We start from the raw sequence: 27291 nt of genomic DNA, 5'->3' as shown, positions 1-27291 counted from the left end.
TTTTAACTCCTAACTTCTATTCACTTGTTCAGTACCCATGTCTGTTTTATAAGTCCCACCTTAAGTATTTCCCTATCCCTTATTTGCCCTGTTTGTCTGTCTTGATTAGATTGTAAGCTCTGTCGAGCAGGGATTGTCTCTTACATGTTCAGCATACAGCGCTGCATATGTCTAGTGGCACTATAGAAATGATAAGAAGTAGTGGTAGTTAAGTGACTTGCCCAGGGTCACAAGAAGCTGCAGTGGGAACTGAACCCGGTTCCCTGGTTCTCAGCCCACTTCACTAACCATTAGGCTACTCCATACATATGTTGCCTTTGCAAGACTAATTTGAAATTATGCATTTTTTTGGACATTCCTCATAGGCACCATCTTATAAAATTTGCCCTGATGTGCTTAGATTGTACCTTTAAATCTAGATATCATATTTTCCATGATGAGAAAAAATACTCATACTAAAAGCAGGTGCAATTGTCTGCAGGTAAGTAAAGTCTGCAGGACACATGCTCGCCGATATTTAGCACTATTTAACTGACCAGGAACAGCTCTTGGCCTGTTAAATAGCACTTAGCCTGCTAACTCCTAATATTCAGCACAAGACAGCTATTTTGTGTGACTTTCCTGCTTACTTTCGAAAGAGAAGGGCGGCCATCTTCCGACACAAATCGGGAGATGGCCGCCCTTCTCCCAATGCCGGCCAAATCGGCATAGTTGAAAGCCAATTTTGGCCGGCTTCAACTGCTTTCCGTCGGGACAGCAAAAGTTTAAGGGGGCATGTCGGCAGGGTAGCGAAGGCAGGACGGGTGGTGGTTAAGAGATAGCCACCCTCGGTCGATAATAGAAAAAAGAAGGGCAGCCCTGACGAGCATTTGGCCGACTTTACTTGGTCCATTTTTTTTCATGACCAAGCATCAAACAGGTGCCTGAACTGACCAGATGACCTCCCCTGACTTCTCCAGTGGTCACTAACCACCTCCCACCCCGAAAAAAACAACTTCAAAAACTTTTGTCTTTTTTTTTTTTTTTTTATATGTCTTTTGCTATGCCTCCGTCCCTGTGACAGCAGTTGATGACGTCCTTCCCTGCAACAGCAGTTGAGGACGTCCTTCCCTGCAACAGCAGTTGAGGACGTCCTTCTCTGTAACGGCACTTGAGGACGTCCAAAATGTTTCTGTGAGAAGGACACAAAACAAAAGCAACACTGGGCCTTCAAGACTGGGACAATGAAAGTTCTTTATTAATGACCCAACATGGGCCGTGTTTCGGCGCGAAACAGCGCCTGCTTCAGGGGTACTAAGTTACACAACACGCTGTAGCTTGTTCCCCACTGATGCGATCGCTGATTAGTGACGTCACCACCTTTTCGTGAGCTGGGTTCCCCGCCTCTCCCTCCCTTGGATTTGGCCGGTTTTGAGATGGCCGGCCTTGGTTTCCATTATCGGCAAAAACCGATGTCGGCTATCTCAAACCTGGCGATCTCAACATTTATGTCGAGATTTGGCCGGCCCCAACTGTATTATCGGAAAAAAAGATGGCCGGCCACCTTTTTCGAAAATATGGTTGGCTCTGCTCATTTGTGTAGCCAGCCATGGAGAACACTGTACCAGTGATTTCATAGTAAGAATCCTGAAAGGTAACTTTAAAACAGTACAGGACCGTAAGACCTTTGAAGTCAGAATGATTAAATATTTTGACACCCACCAGACAGGACTTAACAAAGATCTGGGTTTTCTAGCCCATTATAAACCATAAAGTTGTATTGCTCTGTTTGTCACCCTCCTCTCACCTATCCACCCCCATCCTATTAGACTGTCACTGAAATGTTCGATGTTCCCATGCATATCTCCTGGTCTCTCACCTATCCACCTCCATCCTGTTAGACTGTCACTGAAATGCTATGATGTTTCACTTATATATACTGTCATCTACCAACACTTGCTTATTTCCGATCTGACGAAGAAGGGCAACCTTCGAAAGCTAATCAAGAAATGTATTAAGTTATGTCCAATAAAAAAGGTATCATCTTATTTTCTTTTCCATGTTTTATTTCTATTGAATATGCTCTGTAATTTTGTTCTTTATAGTAGTCTCTATCATTTTGCCCGGCACAGATGTCACACTCACCGGTCTATAATTTCCCAGATCTCCTCTGGAACCTCTTTTTAAAAATCGGTGTTACATTGGCCACCCTCCAATCTTCCAGTACCACACTCGATTTTACGGATAAATTACATGTTACTAACAATAGTTCTGCCAGTTCATTTTTCAGTTCTATCAATACTCCTCCGATCCAGAAGATTTGCTACTCTTCAATTTGTAGAACTTCCCCATTACATCCTCCAGGTTTATAGAGATTTCATTCAGTTTCTCCGACTTGTCAGCTTTGAATGCCATTTCTGGCACCAGTATCTCTCCCAAATGTTCCACGGTGAAGACCGAAGCAAAGAATTAATTTAATGTCTCTGCTATGGCTTTGTTGTCCCTGATTACCCCTTTTACCCCTCGGTCATCTAGCGGTCCAACCGATTCTTTTGCCAGCTTCCTGCTTTTAATGTGCCTAAAACATTTTTTACTATGTGTTTTTGCCTGCAACACAATCTTTTTTTCAAAGTCCCTCTTTGCCTTCCTTATCAGTGCTTTGCATTTGACTTGGCATTCCTTATGCTGTTTCTTATTATTTACAGTCGATTCCTTCTTCCATTTTCTGAAGGATTTTCTTTTAGCTCTAATAGCTTTCTTCACCTCACTTCTTAACCGGCTGTCATTTGGTCTTCCGTCCTCCTTTTTTAATACGTGGAATATATTTGGCCTGGGCTTCCAGGATGGTGTTTTTGAACAGCATCCACACCTGATGTAAATTTTTGACCCTCGCAGCCACTCTGCTAAGTTTTTTTTTCACTGTTCTTCTCATTTTCTCCTTTTTTAAAGTTAAACACTAACGTATTGGATTTCCTGTGTATACTTACTTCAAAGGTAATATCAAATCTGTTATCAAGCGGCCCCAGCACCATTACCTCCTGCATCAGATCATGTGCTCCACTAAGGACTAGGTCTAGAATTTTTCCTTCTCTGGTCAGCTCCTGTAGCAGCTGCTCCATAAAGCAGTCCTTGATTAATCAAGGAATTTTACCTCCCTAGCGTTGCATTTGTATCCCACATTTTCCCACCTATTTGCAGGCTCAATGTGGCTTACAATGTTCCGTAATGGCATTCGCCATTCCAGAATAAAAAAGATACAATTGATTTTACATACAAAAACATGGATGGCATAAAAGAAGTAATCAATCAGGTATAGAAAGAAAACATTCTGAGTATAAGGTAAAGTGGTGATGTGTTATAGTTACTATTATTAGTCATTGTGATATGCCTTGTTAAAGAGATAGGTCTTCAGAGATTAACGAAAGTTGATTATATCGTAAATTGTCATTATTATTGTGTTGCCCAGTTTGTTTGCATCCCTAATTTCCTTTAACATTTCTGCATCCGTCTGTTCATCCTGGCCAGGCAGACGGTAGTACACTCCTATCACTATCCTTTTCCCCTTTACACATGGAATTTCAATCCACAGGGATTCCAAGATGTGTTTTCTTTTCTGCAGAATTTTCAATCTATTTGATTCAAGGCTGTCCTTAACATACAATGCTACCCCTCCACCAATTTGATCCACCCTATCACTACGATATAATTTGTATCCCGGTATGACAGTGTCCCACTGGTTATCCTCCTTCCACAAGGTCTCTGAGATGCCTATTATATCTAATTTTTCATTTAGTGCAATATATTCTAACTCTCCCATCTTATTTCTTATGCTTCTGGCATTCGCATATAGGCATTTCAAACTATGTTTGTTACTACTACTACTACTATTTAGCATTTCTATAGCGCTACAAGGCTGTAGTTCCTATTTACATCATGCTCAGTACTTGGCAATACTAATTTGCAATCTTTTGTCGGATTTTTATTTTTATTTAAGGACACCTGATCTACTATGGTCTCTTTTGTAACCTCACTATCGGGATACCTATCTTCCCTTTTTTAGTGATATCTTTGAAAGATACCTTATCCCAAACCATGTGCTTTTGATCGACTGTCGGCCTTCCCCCAGTTTCTAGTTTAAAAGCTGCTCTATCTTCTATACTAGCGCAGCCCATTTTTTGGCACACCTTAGTAAAAGGGCCCCACAGGTCCCATTGATTGTCCTCCTTCCACCAGGACTCTGAGATACCTTTTATATCTACCTCTTCATTTAGTGCTATATACTCTAACCCTCCCATCTTACGTGGAGGGGCATAATCGAACGGAAACGCCTATCTCCATGGGCGTTTATCTCCGAGAACGGGTCCGGAAAGGGGCGGGCCGAACCAAATTTTTGAAAAAATGGTCATTTTTGAGCTGGGCATTTGTTTTTTTTAGCAATAATGGAAACTAAAAACGCCCAGCTCAAAAACGTCCTAATCCGAGCCATTTGGTTGTGGGAGGGGCCACGATTCGTAGTACACTCACCCCCCTGATATGCCAGGACACCAACTGGGCACCCTAGGTCAGTGCGGTGGACTTCAGAAAAAGCTCCCACATGCATAGCTCCCTTACCACGGGTTCTGAGCTCCCAACCTCCCTCCCCCAAAACCCACTACCCACAAACGTACAACACTACCATAGCTCTTAGGGGTGAAGGGGGCACCTACATGTGGGTACAGTGGGTTTTGGAGGTCTCCCATTTACCAGCACAAGTGTTACAGGTGGGGGGGGATGGGCCTGGGGCCACCTGGCTGAAGTGCACTGCGGTACCCACTAAAAGTGCTCCAGGGACCTGCATACACGCAGGCCTCTAGGACTTGTTGCTGCTGTATAACATTGGCACACCACTTGACACCTGAAGACTAATCTCTCCGAAAACGTCCTTTATTGGAATAACCACCTTTACTCACAGTTAACTGCAGATCAGAGGTTGTGCCTCACTGGCAACGAGTCTCCCTGGTACTGAGATGAGCAGTAGGTCAGAGCTGGCAGAATGCTGTACAATGCCCTCTTTCAGCCACATTCAAGGGAAGAACTAAGTTCTGTAACGTGGCTAACACAGGAAAGGGAACTAAAACTGGCTTACAAAAATGGCCACTACCGCAAGGACTACAACAGGAAACACAGCAGGGCACACTCTGACCCAGTAGGCAGGGGGAAAAGCACCATGGGAGAAGAGCCTACCAACTACCAACATCATGAGACTGTAACAGAAGCTAATGAAATCACGGAGCCCAATACCCTACACCCACCACAATGCAATGCTGATGTGACCCTGTACTGCACCCGAGAGCCACATCTGACCCAGGGAAAGGATGTGATAGGATCAAACACATTCTGTTGTCATGGAGGTGGGTACGGCATTTGAGGCTGGCATACAGGCTGGAAAAAAAGTTTGTAAAATGGGGGTTTTTTTTGGTGGGAGGGGGTTAGTGACCACTGGAGGAGTCCGGGGAGGTCATCCCCGATTCCCTCCAGTGGTCATCTGGGCACTTGGAGCACTTTTTTGGGACTTGTTCGTGAAAAAAAAGGGTCCAAAAAAAGTGACCCAAAATCGCAGTAAAAACGCCTTTTTTTTCGATTATCAGCTAAAGACGCCCATCTCTCCTCAGCTGATAACCACGCCCCAGTTCCGCCTCCGACACGCCCCCGTCAACTTTATTCGTTTCCGCGACGGAGTGCAGTTGGAAACGCCCAAAATCGGTTTTCAATTATACCGATTTGGGCACCTTTGCGAGACAAACGTCTATCTCCCGATTTAGGTCGCACTATAGGCGTTTTTCTCTTTCGAAAATAAGCTGGATAGTAACATAGTAGATGACGGCAGAAAAAGACCTGCACGGTCCATCCAGTCTGCCCAACAAGATAAACTCACATGTGCTACTTTTTGTGTATACCTTACCTTGATTTGTACCTGTCCTTTTCAGGGCACAGACCGTATAAGTCTGCCCAGCAGTATCCCCGCCTCCCAACCACCAGCCCCGCCTCCCACCACTGGTTCTGGCACAGACCGTATAAGTCTGCCCAGCACTATCCCCGCCTCCCAACCACCAGTCCCGCCTCCCACCACCGGCTCTGGCACAGACCGTATAAGTCTGCCCAGCACCATCTCCCTCTCCCACCACCAGCTTTGCCACCCAATCTCGTCTAAGCTCTTTAGGATCCATTCCTTCTGAGCAGGATTCCTTTATGTTTATCCCACGCATGTTTGAATTCCGTTACCGTTTTCGTTTCCACCACCTCCCGCGGGAGGGCATTCCAAGCATCTACTACTCTCTCCGTGAAAAAATACTTCCTGACATTTTTCTTGAGTCTGCCCCCCTTCAATCTCATTTCATGTCCTCTCGTTCTACTGCCTTCGCATCTCCGGAAAAGGTTAGTTTGCAGATTAATACCTTTCAAATATTTGAACGTCTGTATCATATCACCCCTGTTTCTCCTTTCCTCCAGAGTATACATGTTCAGGTCCGCAAGTCTCTCCTCATACATCTTGTAACGCAAATCCCATACCATTCTCGTAGCTTTTCTTTGCACCGCTTCAATTCTTTTTACATCCTTAACAAGATAAGGCCTCCAGAACTGAACACAATACTCGAGGTGGGGCCTCACCAATAACTTATACAGGGGCATCAACACCCCCTTTCTTCTGCTGGTCACACCTCTCTCTATACAGCCTAACAACCTTCTAGCTATGGCCACCGCCTTGTCACACTGTTTCGTCGCCTTCAAATCCTCAGATACTATCACCCCAAGATCCCTCTCCCCATCCGTACCTATCAGACTCTCCCCGCCTAACACATACGTCTCCCGTGGATTTCTACTCCCTAAGGCTTCTAACATTTGTATACAGACTCTTCAAATTGTGTTTTTTCCTTGCATCTACAAGCTGTTTAGAAGTTGGCAGGGATAATTTGCATCGTTTACTCTGCTCTCCTCTTAAATACTCCTGGCTTTCTTTCACCATTGTTGAATCCTCTGTATTGAATTTCCTAAATGTCCTGTTTCAATAGTGTCATTCAAGGACACTCCTATCCATGCGCTTCTGGGTGACTAACAGCTTCTCCTCCCCCCTTCCATTTTAATTTAAAAGCTACTTTATCTCTTTTTTAAATGTTAGTGCCAGCAGCCTTGTTTCATCCTGGTTAAGGTGGAGTCCTTCCTTTCGGAAGGCTCTCACTTCCCCAGAATGTTGCCTAGTTCCTAACAAATCTGAATCCCTCTTCCCTGCACCATTGTCTCAACCACGCATTGAGACTTCGTAGCTCTGCCTGCATTTTGGTCCTGTGTATGGAACGAGGAGCATTTCTGAAAATGCAGTTCAGTAGACCTTTCCTCCAGGCTTATCAAAAACACTTTAAAAACAAATTTTACCAGTTGATGTCTGGAAAAGTGAAGTTTAATAAAAGGTAAAAGAAGGGTAGTTAGTTGAAAGTAAATTGTGAGGGTTTCTGGGGTGCCTGTTCATTCTTATTTATAATTCCCCAAATCTGTATAACCTTTCCAATATAGTGCACCAAAAAAAGGAAAAAGCAACCGTACTACTACTACTACTACTACTACTACTATTTAGCATTTCTTACATGTGCAACGAAGGCAAAAAAAAAATAGGGATGGACAATTGGCCTTCCAGAAGAAAAATGGCTCAAGGAAATGGTGTAACTCTATTTATTAGCAGCATCAACCACATGAAGACTCAGTATATATGGAGCATTCCTACTTTTTTTTTTTGTCAACCTTTTCTATCGCCAGAAGTCTACGTGTTGTGTGTGAATAGATTTTAATATATTTAAACTCTGTATAGGGCATGGAAACATGATATTAATTGTACATGCTTGTGGTATTAGTCATCATGAGAAACTGGTATTTTAGCTGCTTTCAGAAGCAATGTTTATTGTACACATGAGTCTGTAACAAGCTGTGCAGTCACTCCCCAGCCTGAGCCGTTCTTTCCTTGCTCTTTCCCTCCCTCACTTACAGAGCATCAGAATTGTTGGAGCTGTCCCCACCTGCACACCTGAAATGTTTAAATGCCAGAAACAAGCCATGGCTGCTGAGGGTGGATTGCTCAACAGGGCTGGCATGCAGACTAACTCAGCCATGCCTCAGGGACACGCCTCTCTCACCTAGCCTTCTTTAGCAAGAGATTCCAGATAGAAGGAAACACAAGCCCATGCAGATTAAATAAAAGGGACCTTTCTTGAGAGAGGTATTTCAGTACAAGGAATTGCAAGTTTAGGAGGAAGTTGTAAAAGTTCTGGCTTTTGAAGTGCATGTGGGTGTGTTTTTCTCTCTCTCTCTCTCTCCCTCTCTCACACAGATACACTTACACACACACATACTGCTGAGATACAAGATGTCTGTGTGGCATTTCTATTGTATTATACTAGTTTTCAGTCAGGATATAAAAGACAGAAAATGTTCCAAGGTATTGGCACTATATTAATTTATTTATTTATTTAGATTTAGTTCATATCTTTTTAGTAGTAGCTCAAAAAATAAATTAAGAGTTTTATAACAGCTTAGAAGTGAGATACATAATTTGGGAGTTTTTCTGGATGCAGATCTCAATTGACTATCATGCTGCAGAGGAGTGGAATGTAGGAGTTTCATATAATCACAAAATTTAAACTGGATTAGCAAGGCTGATCTGTGCTACAGTAAGTCACTTAACCCACATTGCCACAGGTACAAAATAAGTACCTGTATATAGTGTATATAATATATAATAATTTGCATTTAGTAATTATACAAATAATAACTTGAAAATCACACCATAGTAAAAAAAAAGATATTAAAAAAAAGAAGAAACTTCTGCTGATGAAGCAGTAATATATGCTTCTTAGTCCATAAAGAGGAAGAAGAGAGGCAAGGAGAAAATGAAATTAAGAATAAACAAAAGGGAAAATTGTCCACAATGATCCATTCACTCCACAGATCTCTCCTAAGAAACGACATGAGTCTGTGCCGAAAGATCTGGTTTAACCTGGCTCAAAAGGTAGCACTAATTGAAATTTACCTCCTATAGACTGAACTCGTTGCCTGTACGTTGGAAATCTTTCTTCTCTTCTGAGTAGTTTTTATAAAGTCTGGAAAGACTCAAATCTTGTCGCCCACAAATTCAGCATTTCTGTACTGAAAAAAAATCAGTTATTATAGTTTTTAGTGTATTAAATTTGCTATACCGCATAAAGTACAAAAGATCACAGCTATTTACAACAAAATGGCAAAAACCAAGCAAACCAACAGACAACAAAAACCAGAGCTCCATTAAAAGCAGGGTAGAATGAAGAAGAAACACATTTCCCCTAGTTTATGGACAAATTTGAATTTCGTTACCGTTTTCATCTCTACCAACTCCTGGTGGAGGGCATTCCAGGTATCTAAAAACATAAGAGTAGCCATACTGGGCCGGACCAATGGTTCATCTAGCCCAGTATCCTGTTTCCAACAGTGGCCAAGCGAGGTCACAAGTAACTGGCAGAAACCCGAGTTGTTCTATCTATTTTCAACAATAATGGATTCCTTTCAACTATAATGGGTTCCTTTACGCATCTACATCAGTCGTTCCCAAACCTGGTCCTGGAAGCACTACCACCCTCTCAGTAGAAAAATATTTCCTGGCATTATTCCTGTGTCTGTCCCCTTTCAATTTCAATTCATGCCCTCTAGTTCTACCACCTTCCTATCTCTGGAAAAGATTGTTTGCAAAGTAGTACTGTTCAAATATCTGAATGTCTGTATCATATCACCCCTGTTTCTTCTTTCCGCCAGTATATACATGTTTAGGTCAACATGAGGCTTACCAGACTGTAGTTTCCCACTTCTTCCCTGTGTCCACTTTTGTGAAGAGGGGACCGCATCAGCTCATCTCCAATTCCTTGTTACCTATCCCATCTCTAAAAATCTATTAAATAAATCCTTAAGAGGTCCCGCCAGGACTTCTTTGAGCTCCCTCAGTACCCTGGGATGTATCCCATCTGGCCCCATAGCTTTGTCCACTTTCAAATTTTCAAGCTGTTTATAAATGCTTTCTTCTGTGAACAATACAATATCTACTCCATTCCCAGATATACCCTCTGCCACTGACTGTGGTTCTTCTCCAGGATTTTCTTCCATGAACACTGAAGAAAATTATTTGTTTAGCACATTCGCTTTATCCTCACTGCTCTCCATATAGCTATTCTCAGTATCTTTCAGTCTTGCAATTCGATTCCTGTTTTTTCTTCTTCCCCAATATATCTATAAAAAGGTCTTATCACCTCTCTTTACCTCTTTAGCCATTTTTTCTTCTGGGAATTTCCCTCTTCACTTCTTTGAGCTTAATCCAGTAATGTTTTCCTTGATCTTCTCGTTAAGTTCTTTTGTATTTCTTGAATGAAACCTCTTTTGCCCTTATTTTTTCAGCCACTTGTTTGGTGAACCATAAATGTTTCCTGTTTCTCTTGTTTTTGTTTACTTTCCTTGTGGAAAGATCGGTTACCATTTTTATAGCAATTTTCAGCTTGGACCACTGCACTTTCACTTCTCCATTTCCTACCCCTGCCATCTTCTCTTTCTTCAAGCATTCCACCATTTTACCAAAATCAGTATATCTGAAACTTTGAGTTTTGTTCGTCCGCACTCTGCTTTTGCCCTTACATCAAACCATATCATGTGATGATCACTATTACCTAGGTGGGCACCCACACAGACATCGGAAACACTTCCTCCATTTGTGAGCACTAGATCCAACGTCGACCCTTCCCTCGTGGGTCGACGTTGGATCTAGTACACTTTGACAGGCATCCACAATCTCTCTACTTCTTTCTGATTCTGCCAACGGAATGTTCCAATCCACATCGGGTAAGTTGGAATCCCCCAACAATAGCACCTCCCCTTCCATGCCAAGCTTATGAACATCTTCCATCAGGTCCTTGCCCAGAGGTCTGTAGATAACACCCTTGTGGATACAGATTCCATCTTCTCTTTCCAGGATGATCCATATAACTTCTTCCTTTCCCCAGGTACCCTGCATTTCACCCGCTCTGATACTGTTTTTCACATGCAACTCCACTCCACCTCTTCGGCCTTCCCTATCCCTTCTAAAAAGACTATAGCCCAGTATGGTCGCATCCCATTTATGGGAATCATTGAACCATTTCTCTGTAATAGCAACAATTTCCAAGTTTTCCTCAACATCAGTGCTTGCAGATCTTGAACTTTCCTACTTAGACTATGAGCTTGTGTGTTCATTGCTTTCCATGTGCTAATTGAGTTAGGATGCTTTTCTTTACATGACCTTTCCCTCTGACATCAGGTTTTTTGTGGGGGTGATTTTCTGAATTCCTTTGTTTCCTTTTGTCACCCCCACCCTCTAGTTTAAATGTCTAGAAACATAGTGCTTGAATTTCTCCCCAAGGATCCTTTTTTTTCTGTCACCAAAAGATGGAGCCCATCATTACAGTACAGCCCATGATTTTGCCATATACTGCACCATCCTTCTATGTATCTGAATTCTTCTTCCTTACACCAAGCTTTGAGCCACCTATTGAATGTCTCTGTTTTAGGTAGTCTCTCTTCTCCCTTCCCACATGTAGAAATAACTTCAGAAAAAGTCACAGTGCGAACCAAAGCCCTCAGTCCCTCCCCAACCTTCTGGAATGTTCTCTGTGTTCTAAACTTGTTATTGCTGGCCAGGTCATTTGTCAGGTTGAAGCCAGAGATACAGTGTGTAATCCCTGTCCCTAGGGAGGGGAAACACTTCAGCCCTTTGGGCTGAAAAAATAAGAGAGACAATTAGACTTAGTTGTACGTGCAAACAGTAAAAATCTTTATTGGTATATCACTAAGCCAAATATAAAATAATTGTTCTCTGTGGAGCAAGTTGTCACACAGCAAAGCCAGACGTAAACACTGAATAACAAAGTCTGCTCACTAACACCTTTCTTAGCCATCGCATATATACCATTTGTAAGTTTCGTTTTCTCCCAAATCATGTGTTTCTCCTAAACTAAAATCATAAAGTAGCCTGTGCCATATATGGATGTTCCTGTATTATATCAGTCTCTCCTGATGTGTGTGCACATACACACTCGGTGGCCATTGGCTAATTAGTTATCAGTACAGCGTGTAGTTAGTCACAGAGCAGCTAATACATATTACAATCCCCTTGAGTCCTCTCTCCCCAACACTTAAACATTGTGGACATTTTAGGCTCACTGTATCCTCAGTCTCTCACCACCTCCCAAGGTTATATCCACCTTATATGAAAGGCATGGTCTCAGCTCCAGCCAAATGTGCATCCTTGAAATGTCATTCCTCCGTTCCTGAGAAAGCACTATATGTTACAAAGATGCTAATTTATTAGGCTAACTTGTGAGAACCAAACAGAGCAATGTAAAGGCTTTTGTAACAGGCCTAGCATAGGAAGGAATATACAATAGTAACTTAGAGGCTAGCACCCCTGAAAGTGAAAATATATATTTTTTTAATCTTGTTTTTTTTTTTTTAAATGGATAGATAGAGATAAATCGAGCAGATAAGAGAGATATTAAGAGAAGGAAGTACAGGTAAAAAAAAGTAATTACAAGCTGAAATCAAACCAAACATTTTGAAAATTCTCTGCCAGCCCTCTGCATGCACAAATCCAAGTTATGGTGTTCTCCTGGTAAATCTTGAACCAGGATCTACAGACAAGCCCTTAATGGCACACAGACTATACAATTGAGCCTAATTAATTAGCTAGAAATCACATGCACTCTACAATGGAATGCAGTTACAAAGCAGTTTGATAATTAAAAAATAGCTCACCCTGGAGAGTTTTCAGTAGCAGAAGTCACTCAGTATTTTGGAAAAGCACTTGATGATAAATTTGATAGACTTACCTAACAGCGACCAAGATGCAGCAGATTCTTAACAGAATATTCTAGCTATATTGGAAAAACTGAATGTCACATTATGCTGGAGGAGGAAGAGGTGCACAAAATGGCTCTGGTGGTTAAGGCCTCACTACAACAGCATGAGCATAAATTAGAGGATCTTGAGAATCGATTCCATAAATATATTCTTCCTTTCTTTGAGGGTACCAGAAACAGTAAGTGACCATAAATTGTGGCTGACTTGTTAGAGAATTAGCTATCACAGGTTTAGCCACTGGTTGACTCTGTGGGCCTAGTAAAGACTGAGAGAGCAATATGCTTGAGCCAAAAGTGTGATGATGTTATTTATCCGTGAGTCGTTATTGTAAAATTCTGAAAATTGCGCACAAAGCCAAGCTGTTACATCGTTGTAAAGTACAGAGCTCCTTATTATATGACAACAAGCCTGTGCAAATGTTTAAGGATTATTTGGCCAAATTCACAGCTATGAAAAGAAAGTTCTTAATTTATAACATATTTATAAATGATCTGGAAATTGGTTCGACAAGTGAGGTTATAAAATTTGCAGATGCCACAAAATGATTCAAAGTTGTCAAAACACATGTGGTTTGTGAAAAATTGCAGGAAGACCTTAGGAAACTGGAAGACTGGGCATCCAAATAGCACATGAAATTTAATGTGGACAAATGCAAAGTGATGCACCTTGGGAAGAATAATCGGAATCATAGTTACCTGATGCTAGGGTCCACCTCAGGAGTCAGCACTCAAGAAAAAGATCTAGGTGTCATTGTAGAAAGTACACTGAAGTCTTTTGCCTAGTGTGCAACGGCAGCCAAAAAAGCAAGGAATTATTAGGAAATGGATGCAAAATAAGACAAGGAATATTATAATAATTCTGTATCACTTCATGGTGCAAACTTACCTTGAGTATTGTGTTCAATTCTTGTCACCGTATCTCAAAAAAGATATAGCAGAATTAGAAAAGGTTCAAAGAGTGAGTGACCAAAATGATAAAAGGAAAAGCTAAAGAGGTTAGGGCTCTTCAGCTTTGAAAACAGACGGCTGAGGGATGATATTATTGAGGTCTATAAACTCCTGAGTGGTGTAGAACAAGTAAAAGTGAATCAATTTTTTACTCTTTCAAAAAGTACAATGACCAGGGAACACTCAAGGAAATTACATGGAAATACTTTTAAAACAAATAGGAGAAAATACTTTTTCACTCAACGAATAGTTAAGCTCTGGAACTTGTTGCCACAGGACGTGCTAACAGCAGTTAGTGTATATTGGTTTAAAAAAGGTTTGGACAAGTTCCTGGAGGAAAAGTCCATAGTCTGTTATTGAGATGGACATGGTGGAAGCCACTACTTGCCGTGGGACTGGTAGCATGGAGTGTTGCTACTATTAGGGTTTCTGCCAGGCACTTGTGACCTGTATTGGCCACTGTTGGAAGCAAGACAAAGGCCTAGACAGACCATTGGTCTGACCCAGTATGTCTATTCTTATGATCTACTACTACTACTTAACATTTCTAGAGCGCTTCTAGGGTTACGCAGCGCTGTACAGTTTAACAAAGAAGGACAGTCCCTGCTCGAAGGAGCTTACAATCTAAAGGACGAAATGTCAAGTTGGGGCAGTCAAGATTTCCTGAATAGAGGTGTAGTGGTTAGGTGCCGAAGGCAACATTGAAGAGGTGGACTTTGAGCAAGGATTTGAAGATGGGCAGGGAGGGGGCCTGGCGTATGGGCTCAGGGAGTTTATTCCAAGCATGGGGTGAGGCGAGGCAGAAAGGGCAGAGCCTAGAGTTGGCGGTGGTGGAGAAGGGTACTGAGAGGAGGGATTTGTCTTGAGAGTGGAGGGTTATGGGTAGGAATGTAAGGGGAGATGAGGGTAGAGAGGTAAGGAGGGGCTGCAGACCTTAGGAACTTGAAAGACCGGACATCCAAATTACAGGTGAGATTTAATGTGACAGAGTCAACATGGATTCTGCCAAGGGAAGTCTTGCCTCACTAGTTTGCTTCATTTCTTTGAATGTGTGAATAACATGTGGGTATGGTGAGCCGGCTGATGGTAGTGTACTCTGTCACCCATGAACTCTAATGCAATTACCACTCTGTATTTCTCTTACTGGAATTGGCGATCGCCATCACGGTACTATGTAAGCCACATTGAGCCTGCAAATAGGTGGGAAAATGTGGGATACAAATGCAAGAAATAAATAAATAAATCTAGATTTTCAGAAATCATTTGACAAAGTCCCTCATGAGAGACTTCTGAAAAAATTAAAAACTCTTGGAATAGGAGTCAATGTTCTGTTGTGGATTAGGAATGTTTGATGGATAGAAAACAAAGGGTAGGGTTAAATGGCGAATTCTCTCAGTAGAACAGGGTGAATAGTCGAGTGATCTGTACTGGGACCAGGGCTGTTTAACGTGTTTATTGATTATCTGGAAATGGCAATGACAAGTGAGGTGATTAAATTTGCAGACTCAAAACTATTCAAAATTGTTAAAACGCATGCAGATTGTGAAAACTTGGGTTTCTACCAGGTACTTGTGACCTGGATTGACCATATTGGAAACAGGATATGTCTATTCTTATGACCTTAGGAACTTGGAAGACTGGGCATCCAAATAGCAGGTGAGATTTAATGTGGACAAGTGCAAAGTGAAGCACATTTGAAAGAATAATTCAAATCATAGTTATTTGATTCTAGTTCCACCCTAGGAGTCAGTACCCAAGAAAAAGATCTAGGTGTCATCGTGGACGATATGCTGAAATTTTCTGTCCATTGTGTGGCAGTGGTCAAAACAGCAAACAGAATGCTAGGAATTATTAGTATAGTGATAGAAAATAAGGCAAAGAAAATTATAATGTCTCTGTATCACTCCATGGTTTGACCCCACCTTCAGTATTGTGTGCAATTCTAGTCATCGTATCTTAAAACCTGATATTTCAGAATTAGAAAAGGTTCAAAGAAGGGCAACCAAAATGATTAAAGGGATGGAACTTCTCTGATATGAGCAAAGTCTTAAGAGGTTAGGACTCTTCAGCTTGGAAAGGAGATGGCTGAGGAGGTGAGAGATGGGGGATAAGCTAGAGGTCTACAAAATAGTTAGTGGTGTAGAACGGGTAAATATAAATTGATTTTCTCTTTCAAAAGGTACAACGACTAGGGGACACTCAAGGAAGTTACAAGGTACTACTTTTAAAATGAACAGGAGGAAAATAATTTTTTCACTCAATGAATAGTTAAGCTGTGTGGAACTCGTTTCCAGAGGATATGGTATCAGTAGTCAATGTATCTGGGTTTAAAAAAAGGTTTGAAGAAGTTACTGGTGGAAAAGTCCATAGTCTGCTATTGAGATAGATATGGGGAAAGCAACTGCTTGTCTCTGGGATCAGTAGCATGAATCTTCCTACTATTTGGCCACTGTTAGAAGCAGGGTACTGGGCTAGATGGACCATTGGTTTTACCCAGTATGGCTTATGTTCTTAAGTTGTAAAGGATGCAGCTGGGCAATATCTGGTTGTTCACCTATAGATAAGAGAACATGAAATTGTGTTAATCGATGTATATGCTCCAAATGTATATGATCAGGGTTTTTTTTAATCTATTATTAAATTAGACATGCGATTTTGGGATAAACATTTATTTTTACTAGGGGCCTTTAATCAGGTTTCTGACATCCTCATAGATAGAAACTCCTTTGGACATGCAAGAAGCCCAAAGTGTAACAGAGGTCTTCCTTGAAAGTGGTTAATGCATTTGATGCATTCACTACATTCTGGTGACACATCCACTATTAGATAAACTTGAGAGAGCAATAATTGGGCCATGGCTGTTTGCGATCATGCACCAGTGTGGGTGGAGGTGAAGGGAGTGCAGCCTGGAGGGAGTCTTGATATTTGGTGCTTCCCAGCATATCTTTATGGGCATGACGATTTTCACCAATATCTCGGGAAGAGATGGGATAATTAGTGTTTGTATAATCAACAGCATCTTGATGACTCAATCTTATTCTGTTTTGCAGATATGACAAGCATTGTATTGTCCAAGAAATTATTGTCTAAAAACACAGTTGAAGAGGGATAAAATAAAATGTATTGCAAAAAGGTGTGCCTTTTTGCAGATGACACAAAAATAGCCAATAGAGTGGATACTCTGGAGGGAATAGAAACGATGAGAAGGGATCTCCAAACCTTAGAAGAATGGTCGAGGGTCTGGCAGTTAAAATTTAATTACTTAATACAAGGAAACCGCTCTGCCTATTTTGTTATTTAGTTTTTATCTTGCTGTGAATCTTCTACTGTGTCTAATTTGATTATTTTAAAACAGTGCTCAGGTGTTACATATTACTCCGGTCACGTATCTCTTAGTAATATGTTATAGCCCACATCATTGCACCATGGTTCTCCTCTCCTCCTTATTTGCTTAAACCTCTTTATCTTATTTTTGTGTATTTATATTCAGCACACTGTCCCATTTTATTAATGTAATGATGAATGCACTTATCTTAGGGCTGGTTTTCTCTTGCGCTAATGATGATGTGGTTGTTGCTCCAGAGTAACTACGTTGAATGTTGAATTCGTGACCCTTTTCCCGTGTCACCATTTATAAACCGTTCAACTCTAATCCAGCAGAAATCACTTGCAATAAAGACTAGTTTAAGCTTAATGGATGCCTGGGCATTGGCATTCAAACTCAACAAGGAAAAAACTCACTGCCTTATTCTCACCACAAAACAAACCTCCCTTCATCCATAAAAACCCCGGAACATACTCTCCCAATATCGGACAAACTGAAGATTCTTGGAATTACTATTGACACCAACCTAACCCTGGAGAGCCAAGCCTCTGCCACCATGAAGAAAATATTCCATGCAATGTGGAAACTCAAACGGATCAAGCAATTCTTCCCAAGGGAAACTTTCCGTAACATAATTCAAACAATGGTACTATCACATGTTGACTACTGTAACGCCGTATATATGGGATGCAAAGAACAGATCTTAAGGAAACTCCAGACCGCGCAGAACACGGCAGCTAGACTCATTTTCGGAAAGACAAGATTCAAAAGTGCTAAACCCCTACGCTAACTACTACACTGGCTACCAATCAAGGAACGGATAGCCTTCAAGATTTGCACTCTGGTCCATGAAATAATCCATGGCCTGGCCCCAACCTACATGACCAAACTTATTGACTTACCAACTAGAAACATCATCGAATCATCAAGAACGTTTCTAAACCTGCATTACCCAAACTGTGAAGGACTAAAATACAAATCAACATATGCATCCAGCTTTTCCTACATTTGCACCCAGCTCTGGAACGCATTACCTAGAAACATTAGAACTGTGAACACCCATCTAAAATTTCGAAAAGACCTCAAGACTCACCTCTTCCGGAAAGCCTACCCAGCAGACTAATTCATGAACAATGCATCACATCTATCGAACTAAGAAATGAACAATACCCCTTCCACATAATCATATTACTTCAAACTATATGAATTTTACCACCCCAGTTATAATTAAGTGTACTTTTATCCTTATCCTACTCTGTATTGCTCACTATAAGCTGTAGTCCCATCCCCGGAGACTTATCAGCCTCATTGGTATTACTTCTCTCTATATGCTACTATCAGGCTTATTTTCGAAAGAGAAGGACACCCATCTTTTGACACAAATTGGAAGGTGGGCATCCTTCTCCCAGGGTCGCCCAAATCGGCATAATCGAAAGCCAATTTTGGGCGTCCCCAACTGCTTTCCGTCACGGGGATGACCAAAGTTCCCCGGAGGTGTGTCGGAGGCATAGTGAAGGCGGGACTTGGGTGTGCCTAACACATGGGCATACTCAACCCATAATCGAAAAAAGAAGGGCGTCCCTGATGAGCACTTGGACGACTTTACTTGGTTCGTTTTTTGTTACGACCAAGCCACGAAAAGGTGCCCGAACTGACCAAATGACCACCAAAGGGAATCGGGGATGACCTCCCCTTACTCTCCCAGTGGTCACTAACCCCCTCCCACCCTCAAAAAACATCTTTAAAAATATTATGTGCCAGCCTCTATGCCAGCCTCAAATGTCATGCAGTAGTATGCAGGTCCCTGGAGCAGTTTTAGTGGGTGCAGTGCACTTTAGGCAGGCGGACCCAGACCCATCCCCCCCACCTACCTGTTATACTTGTGGTGGTAAATGTGAGCCCTCCAAAACCCACCACAAACCCACTGTACCCATATCTAGGTGCCCCCCTTCACCCATAAGGGCTATGGTAGTGGTGTACAGTTGTGGGTAGTGGGTTTTGGGGGGGGGGGGGTTGGGGGGCTCAGCACACAAGGTAAGGGAGCTATGCACCTGGGAGCAATTTGTGAAGTCCACTAAAGGGTGCCCAGTTGGTGTCCTGGCATGTCAGGGGGACCAGTGCACTACAAATGCTGGCTCCTCCTACGACCAATGGGCTTGGATTTGGTCGTTTCTGAGATGGGTGTCCTCAGTTTCCATTATCGCCGAAAATCAGAAACAACCAAGTGTAAGGACGACCATCTCTAAGGTCAACCTAAATTTCCAGATTTGGGCGTCCCCAACCGTATTATCGAAACGAAAGATGAACGTCCATCTTGTTTTGATAATACGAGTTTCCCCACGCCTTCATCGGGACATCCTGCAAGTACGTCCTCAGAAAAATTTGGACGTCCCTTTTGATTATACCCCTCTATATATTCATCCCAGAGTTGTATTCTCTTTTCCGGAGCATTTTCAGCTTCCTTTCACCTACTGTTACTCTATTTTCCACTCTGTATATATTCCTGGAGTTGGTACTCTCCTCTCCGGAACCTGTAAGCCACATTGAGCCTACTGCTATGTGGGGAAATGTGGGATACAAATGTAATAAATAAATAAAATATGGCTTATCCAGTCTATCCATCCATGCCATTCTCTCTTTCTAGCATTTCCTTAAAGATCCTATGTGCTTGTCCCAAGCTCTTTTGAATTCAGATACTGTTTTCATCTCCACCACTTCCACTGTGAGGCAGTTCCACAAATTCACTACCCTTTCCGTGAAGTATTTCCTTAAGTTACTTCTGAGTCTATCCCCTTTCATCTTCATCGTATGCCCTTCTTGGTCCAGAGCTTCCTTTCAATTCAAAGAGGCTCACCTCCTGCGTGTTTATGCCACATAGGTATTTAAATGTCTTTATCATATCTCCCCTCTCCTGCTTTTCTTGAAAAGAATACGTACAGTATTGTGATCTTTAAGTCTGTCTGTCCCAATATGCTTTATGATGAAGACTACTGGCCATTTTAATAGCCACCCTCTGGACCGACTTCATCCTGTTTATATCTTTTTGAATGTGTGGTCTCCAGATTTGTACACAATATTCTAAATAAGGTCTCACCAGAGTTTTATTTAGGCACATCATCACCTCTTTTTTCCTACTAGCCATTCCTCTCCCTATGCATCCAAGAATCCTTCTAGCTTTCGCTTTTCTACCTGTTTTGGCCACCTTAAGATAATCACATACAATCACACCCAAGTCCCACTCTTCTTACATTCACAAAAATTGTTCACCCTCTAAACTATACTGTTCCCTCGGGTTTTTGCAGCCCAAATGCATGATTGTGCATTTTAGCATTAAATCTAAGCTGCCACATTCAAGGCTATTCTCTAGCTTCGCTAAGTCCTTCCTTATGTTATCCACAACTTCAGGGGTGTCTATCCTATTGCAGATTTTGGTATCGTCCGCAAAGAAGTAAATGTTACCAGACAGCCCTTCAGCAATATCACTTACAAAATGTTCAAAAGAACTGGCCCTTTTGGCGGAGGGCTGCCTAATAAGGGCCTGACTGCTCAGGATGTTCATGTAGCTACCATACCTCACTTCTGTTCATAATCCTGCCTCTTTCTCTTCAGGTCAAGAGTTATTTTTTTTAAATTTTATAAAGGTCTTTATTGAGCATTGACATAAATACATATCAGATATCAATCCAAACATCAACATAAATAAAGCATAAAATAGTACTAAACTTACACCAACCCTCTGGATCATCATAAGGTCAAGAGTTATTTTATCAAAAACGCGAAGCACCATAATAGCTGAGTTCCACACCCCCAAAGTCGGGCCCTAAGTATCCTTCCAGCACCTAGCAATGCCCATTTTAGCAGCCATAATTAATAGATGAGCAACCCACTTTGGAATGCCCTCCTCCAGCGGCTTGGGGAATGAGTCCCAATAAACACGCTAATCTGTTATCCGCAAGAATTAATCTTGTACAACAAAGCTGGTTCAAAGGAAATAAGAAAATATGACAATAATCATCCACTATATAAAAAAAAAGAAAATAATTCAGCTCAAGTCCACAATAATAGGAGATCCAACTCAATTGGAGGAATATTAAGGAAATAAAAAAGGAAAGGAAAGGCAAATCTCTGCATGTTTAAGGACAATGACATAGCCATAATCAACTAATTAAATCCTACTAACAGCCCCCTCCCCTTGGGCTAGCACAGAGTTTGTCATGGAAGCCAAAAGCACAGACAGGTGAACAGGATCCCAAAATATATACTTATTGGAGTGATGTTGGACATCACACTTACAGGGAAATTTTGAGGCCCCTAATTGTAAGACTCCAGGCCAAAGCAATAAGAACTGTCTCATTTTCTGTATTTCTCATGAAACATCAGGAAATAGCATTACATTTGCTCTTAAAAACTCCTTCTCCTTACTTTTGAAATACTGTTTCAACATCAGATCCCTGTTGGCCATATCAGTAAAAGTCACCACTAATGTTCCACACAAAGACAGTATTCCAGAGTCTGTAGCTGCTGCACCAGCAGTTTCCAAAGAGTCAGCTGTTAAATCCTCTAATTTGGCTGTATTTTTGCCTTTTTGTAGAAGGCAGATAACTTTAACAACAGATAGTATAGCTTCAGGAACAAGTTTCGGTATCTGCACACAATATCTTTTAAACATTTCTTTTGGCCATACGTTTTGCTCAAATGGAAAATTCACCAATCTTAAATTCACACTTCTAAAGTTTTACATTGAATCCATCTTTAACTTAATTGCCTTTATATCAGAAACCATATTTGCTTGCAAAGACTGCATCTGAGAAAGTGTGCCACTTCTTGATGTTTTTCAACTGAAGTCTTTAACTGCTCTAGAGCAACATCATATTGAGCAACCTTATTCTCTAAACTCTGAACTTGTGGTGTAAGTTTCTGAACAACTGGCAACAAGGATTTTGCAAGATCCAATTTAGACAACCATGTAGCATCTAGAGTTATATCAGATGGCTTTTCTAGTAGAGTAGAAGGCAAAATTTCAGCTAGCTTTTTATCCTCTGTACTTAATACCGCTGCGACTGCTGAGTTTTCGGCTCCAAGATTCTCAGCCACTGCTAATTCTCCCACCAAGGGTTGCAATCTAGTCACAGTCTTGAAAGTCCTTCCAGCAATGCTCTCTGGGGCAGCTGACATAAGTCTCCTTCACCCTGCTCCTCAGCAACAGCGACTCCTTCCAGGGATGCTCGCCGAACAAATTGAGCATGGGAACTAGTTGCACAAGACTGTAATGGCGGGTATCAATTGCCTAAGAGTCATTTCCCAGCAAAAGAGTTGCTCTAAGCCTCCTCCTATGCCCATCGGTCTCAACTGCCAAAGCTGTGGACTTCCACTATGCCCACCAGAACAATGAAAATAAGGGTCCATGGGATTCACAGTTGAAGCAGCACTTCCCCTTGCGTTTCACCATTTTAGGCAAAATTAAGAAGAGTCAGGTAGAAGCTATGCTGATGCATTCTACCATGCAGGTGCCATCTTGGATCCTCTGAGCCTGTAATGCTTTTCTAATGACATCACCCTGTCTTTTTGATGTAATTTATACCCTGGTATGACAGTGTGTCATTGGTGTCATGCCTGTTTTGTCTAACTCTCCTATCTTATTTTTAGACTTCTGGCATTTGCATGCAGACAATTTAAAGAATTTTTTTTTATATTTATGTAGCAGTTGATGCTGAAAATTTGAAATAATTTATTTCTGCAACAGGGAAGGGATTGCCTCATTAGGATCTTCCAGATATGTCCAAGTGACCCAAATTGGTCAGGATGCTGGGCTTGGTGGACCATTAGTTTGACCTAGAATGGTACTTCTGATGTTTTTATGATTCTGGTGCATCTGCTTGTCTTCAAAGAAAGTGGAGTTGCCTGCCTGAGAAAGTTCTCTAAAGACAGCAGTTCACCATCCACTTCACCTTCAGAGTCCTCTTGTTTCGGTCAGAGCTACAATAGCACAAGAAGGTCCTACACATGAGCAAATTTTAATCTTTATCAGAGAAGAGTGTTAAATTCATTCCATTCAGCACCACACACAATCATGTGACCCACTTGTGATAGGTGAACTGCTGTATTCAGAGAATAGCTAACCATGACTTTTCTATCCTTGTCTCGAAGTTATAATTCTAGTACAGTTTTTCTTATTTTTCATCAGCAAGTCGCTAATAACTACAAATCACTTGTGATTGACTAGTTTGTGTGTGTGTTTTTTCTGTCAGAGTGCATCTGATGGGTTCTGGAAATCAGTGGCTACACACGTCCCACGGGAGCCTCATGAGATCCGCATTCTGAATCCATACTTCATTCAGGAAGCTGCGTTCACTTTCATCGGACTTCCTTTCAATAATGGCCTGATGGGCAGAGGGGTAAGCAGCTCACCGACTGGAACTGCATCACACTCAGCTTGTCTGGACAAAGTCTGGTTTTATTTTCTCACACATGGCTAGTGGGCAGAAAGTTATTGCTGGTTGAGAGTTAAGTAGGACAATGGCAGTTAGTAGGCAATTCAGTGTAGAGCAGGCTCTAGTGAAAGGGTTCATTTCTGCTCATGCTGTGTGAATTTACCATCAAGCTCTAAGGTTTCATATTTTTTAACTGCCTCTATCCTGCTGCATAGTGTAGAGGAATTGCTGAGCATAAAGGCAAGTAGTCTGTGTGATAACTCCTGAAAGGATGCAGTTTATGGTTATCGATCAGATTATATAGGTGGTTAAGAAAAAACATTAGCTATGTAGTGGAATAATGCCATGGATGTGGTTGTCTTCTTTACCACTAGCAGAATCACCTTATGAACGGTACCCTGATTATTAGTAGTGTACCTAAACCAACTCCAAGTAAGTACCTGTGATCCTTAAGTCCCATTAAAATAGATGTCAGCATAAAACAAACTCTGTCATCCAGGAATAGCAAAGGTCCAGTGCTGTTCTTGTACTCTGCTGATGATTCAGGTCTTTATTTTGCACTGCTCTGGTGTTCTGGACTGCTAATATGAGGACAGAATTGTGCTATACAGGCCTGCACTGCTGGTAAAAATTCAGTGTTGTGTAGTTGATAACAGGTCCTATGTTATGCTGTGCTGTGCTACTGATACAGATCTATTTATTTCTAATTCTTATATACCATCTTTCCCATAAATACATAAGTATTTCCATACTGGGACAGACAGAAGGTCCATCAAGCCCAGCATCCTGTTTCCAACAGTGGCCAATCCAAGTCACAAGTACCTGGCAAGATCCCAAATAGTACAATACATTTTAAGCTGCTTATCCTAGAAATAAGTCTTTTGTCTGTCTTTCTTTCTTTATTTCTTTTCCCACATTTTGCCAATCAAATTGGGTTCAATGTGGATTTCAGATTATTATACTAACAATACAAATTAGTCAGTGAATACATCAGTATAAAAGGCTTATAGGGTTGAATTAAACTATGATTAAATAGAATGTGATAATTCATTTGAAAGAATAACATTATGAAGTGAAAAATAATGGAAATGGACACTTTGCGTTAGGATTCTTCCTTATTGGTGGGGGGGGGGGGGGGTTCATCAGTAAAAACATTTCTTAACAAGAAAGGTTTTTAAGGATTTCCCAAATTTAAAATAATTATGCTCTCATCTGACTAGTTTCAGGATGGAGTTCCACCATTTGGTACATTGGTAAGGGAACCCTGCCGTGAAAACTAATTTATACACCACTTTTTTGCAATTAGGATAATAAAGAGTTAAATAGTCTCTGGAACCAGGAAGAGGGTTATGTACGGGTAGATTAATTATAGGTTCCATATAATCTGCGGTTAACCGATATAGAGTTTTGAAAACAAATACGCAGAGTTAAGGCGATTAACTGGCAAAAGTACATATGAGAATGGAGTGGATATAGCACCGTTCACGGAAGAGAGTGTGTATGAACAACTTGAAAATCTAAAGGTGGACAAAGCCGTGGAACCGAACGAGATCCACCCAAGGATATTGAGGGAGCTCAGAGAAGTTCTGGCGGGTCCTCTTAAAATTTGTTTAATAAATCCTTGGAGACGGGAGAGGTTCCATGGGATTGGAGAACAGCGGATGTGGTAATAGGGAAGAAGCTGGATACTACAGGCCAGTAAGCCTCACTTCGGTTATTGGAAAAGTAATGGAAGCGATGCTGAAGGAAAAGATAGTAAATTTCCTGGAAGCCAATAAGTTGCAAGATCCGAGTCAACATGGTTTTACCAAAGGTAAATCGTGCCAAACGAATCTCATTGAATTCTTTGACTGGGTGACCAGAGAATTGAATCATGGACGTGCTATAGATGTAATCTACTTAGATTTCAGCAAAGCTTTTGACACGGTTCCCCACAGGAGGCTCTTGAATAAACTTGACAGGCTGAAGATAGGACCCGATGTGGTGAACTGGATTAGGACCTGGTTGACAGGCAGACGCCAGAGGTTGGTGGTTAATGGAATTCGCTCCGGTGAGGGAAAGGTGAGTAGTGGAGTGCCTCAGGGATCAGTGCTGGGGCCAATTCTGTTCAATATATTTGTGAGTGACATTGCCGAAGGGTTAGAAGGTAAAGTTTGCCTTTTTGCGGATGATACTAAGATTTCTAACAGAGTGGACAACCAGGAGGGAGTGGAAAACATGAAAAAGGATCTGCGGAAGCTAGAAGAATGGTCTAAGGTTTGGCAATTAAAATTCAATGCGAAGAAATGCAAAGTGATGCACTTAGGGAGTAGAAATCCACGGAAAACGTATGTGTTAGACGATGAGAGTCTGATATGTACAGATGGGGAGAGGGATCTTGGGGTGATAGTATCTGAGGATCTGAAGGCGACGAAACAGTGTGAGAAGGCGGTGGCCATAGCTAGAAGGTTGTTAGGCTGTATAGAGAGAGGTGTGACCAGCAGAAGAAAGGAGGTGTTGATGCCCCTGTATAAGTCGTTGGTGAGGCCCCACCTGGAGTATTGTGTTCAGTTTTGGAGGCCATATCTTGCTAAGGATGTAAAAAGAATTGAAGCGGTGCAAAGAAAAGCTACAAGAATGGTATGGGATTTGCATTACAAGACGTATGAGGAGAGACTTGCTGACCTGAACATGTATACCCTGGAGGAAAGGAGAAACAGGGGTGATATGATACAGACGTTCAAATATTTGAAAGGTATTAATCAGCAAACGAACCTTTTCTGGAGATGGGAAGGCGGTAGAACTAGAGGACATGAAATGAGATTGAAGGGGGGGCATACTCAAGAAAAATGTCAGGAAGTATTTTTTCACGGAGAGAGTGGTGGATACTTGGAATGCCCTCCTGCGGGAGGTGGTGGAGATGAAAACTGTAACGGAATTCAAAAATGCGTGAGCAGACTCAAGAAAAATGTTAGGAAGTATTTTTTCACAGAGAGAGTAGTGGATGCTTGGAATGCCCTCCCGCGGGAGGTGGTGGAAATGAAAACAGTAACGGAATTCAAACATGCGCGGGATAAGCATAAAGGAATCCTGTGCAGAAGAAATGGATCCTCAGGAGCTTAGTCAAGATCGGGAGGCGGGGCTGGTGGTTGGGAGGCGGGGATAGTGCTGGGCAGACTTATACGGTCTGTGCCAGAGCCGGTGGTGGGAAACGAGACTGGTGGTTGGGAGGCGGGAATAGTGCTGGGCAGACTTATACGGTCTGTGCCAGAGCCAGTGGTGGGAAGCGGGACTGGTGGTTGGGAGGCGGGGATAGTGCTGGGCAGACTTATACGGTCTGTGCCAGAGCCGGTGGTGGGAGGTGGGGCTGGTGGTTGAGAGGCGTGGATAGTGCTGGGCAGACTTATACGGTCTATGCCCTGAGGAGCACAGGTACAAATCAAAGTAGGGTATACACAAAAAGTAGCACATATGAGTTATCTTGTTGGGCAGACTGGATGGACCGTGCAGGTCTTTTTCTGCCATCATCTACTATGTTACTATAAACATAAAGGAATTCTGTTCAGAAGGAATGGATCCTCAGAAGGTTAGCGGAGATTGGGTGACAGAGCCGGTGTTGGGAGGTGGGGTTAGTGCTGGGCAGACTTCTACGGTCTGTGTCCTGAAAATGGCAGATACAAATCAAGGTCAGGTATAC

The 27291-nt window shown here is 41.8% G+C and overlaps 1 protein-coding gene across 6 annotated transcripts in view; it reads left to right on the top strand.

The window, feature by feature from the left end:
• The window catches only part of ST3GAL3 (ST3 beta-galactoside alpha-2,3-sialyltransferase 3), a 389817-nt gene that overhangs the window by 254125 nt on the left and 108401 nt on the right, over positions 1-27291 (top strand). For all 6 annotated transcript variants that reach the window (XR_003942436.1, XM_030205792.1, XM_030205795.1 and 3 more), the window contains one exon: positions 23433-23579. Coding sequence is in view for 5 of the 6 variants with exons in the window: in XM_030205792.1 (XP_030061652.1) it covers positions 23433-23579 (147 nt within the window). In the remaining variant the exon portion in view is untranslated. The remainder of the gene's footprint in view (positions 1-23432; positions 23580-27291) is intronic.

Source organism: Microcaecilia unicolor, chromosome 6, assembly GCF_901765095.1.
Source record: "Microcaecilia unicolor chromosome 6, aMicUni1.1, whole genome shotgun sequence".
NCBI lineage: Eukaryota > Metazoa > Chordata > Amphibia > Gymnophiona > Siphonopidae > Microcaecilia > Microcaecilia unicolor.
Note: the sequence above shows the minus strand (reverse complement) of the source record. Positions and strands in the feature narration are given on the sequence as shown.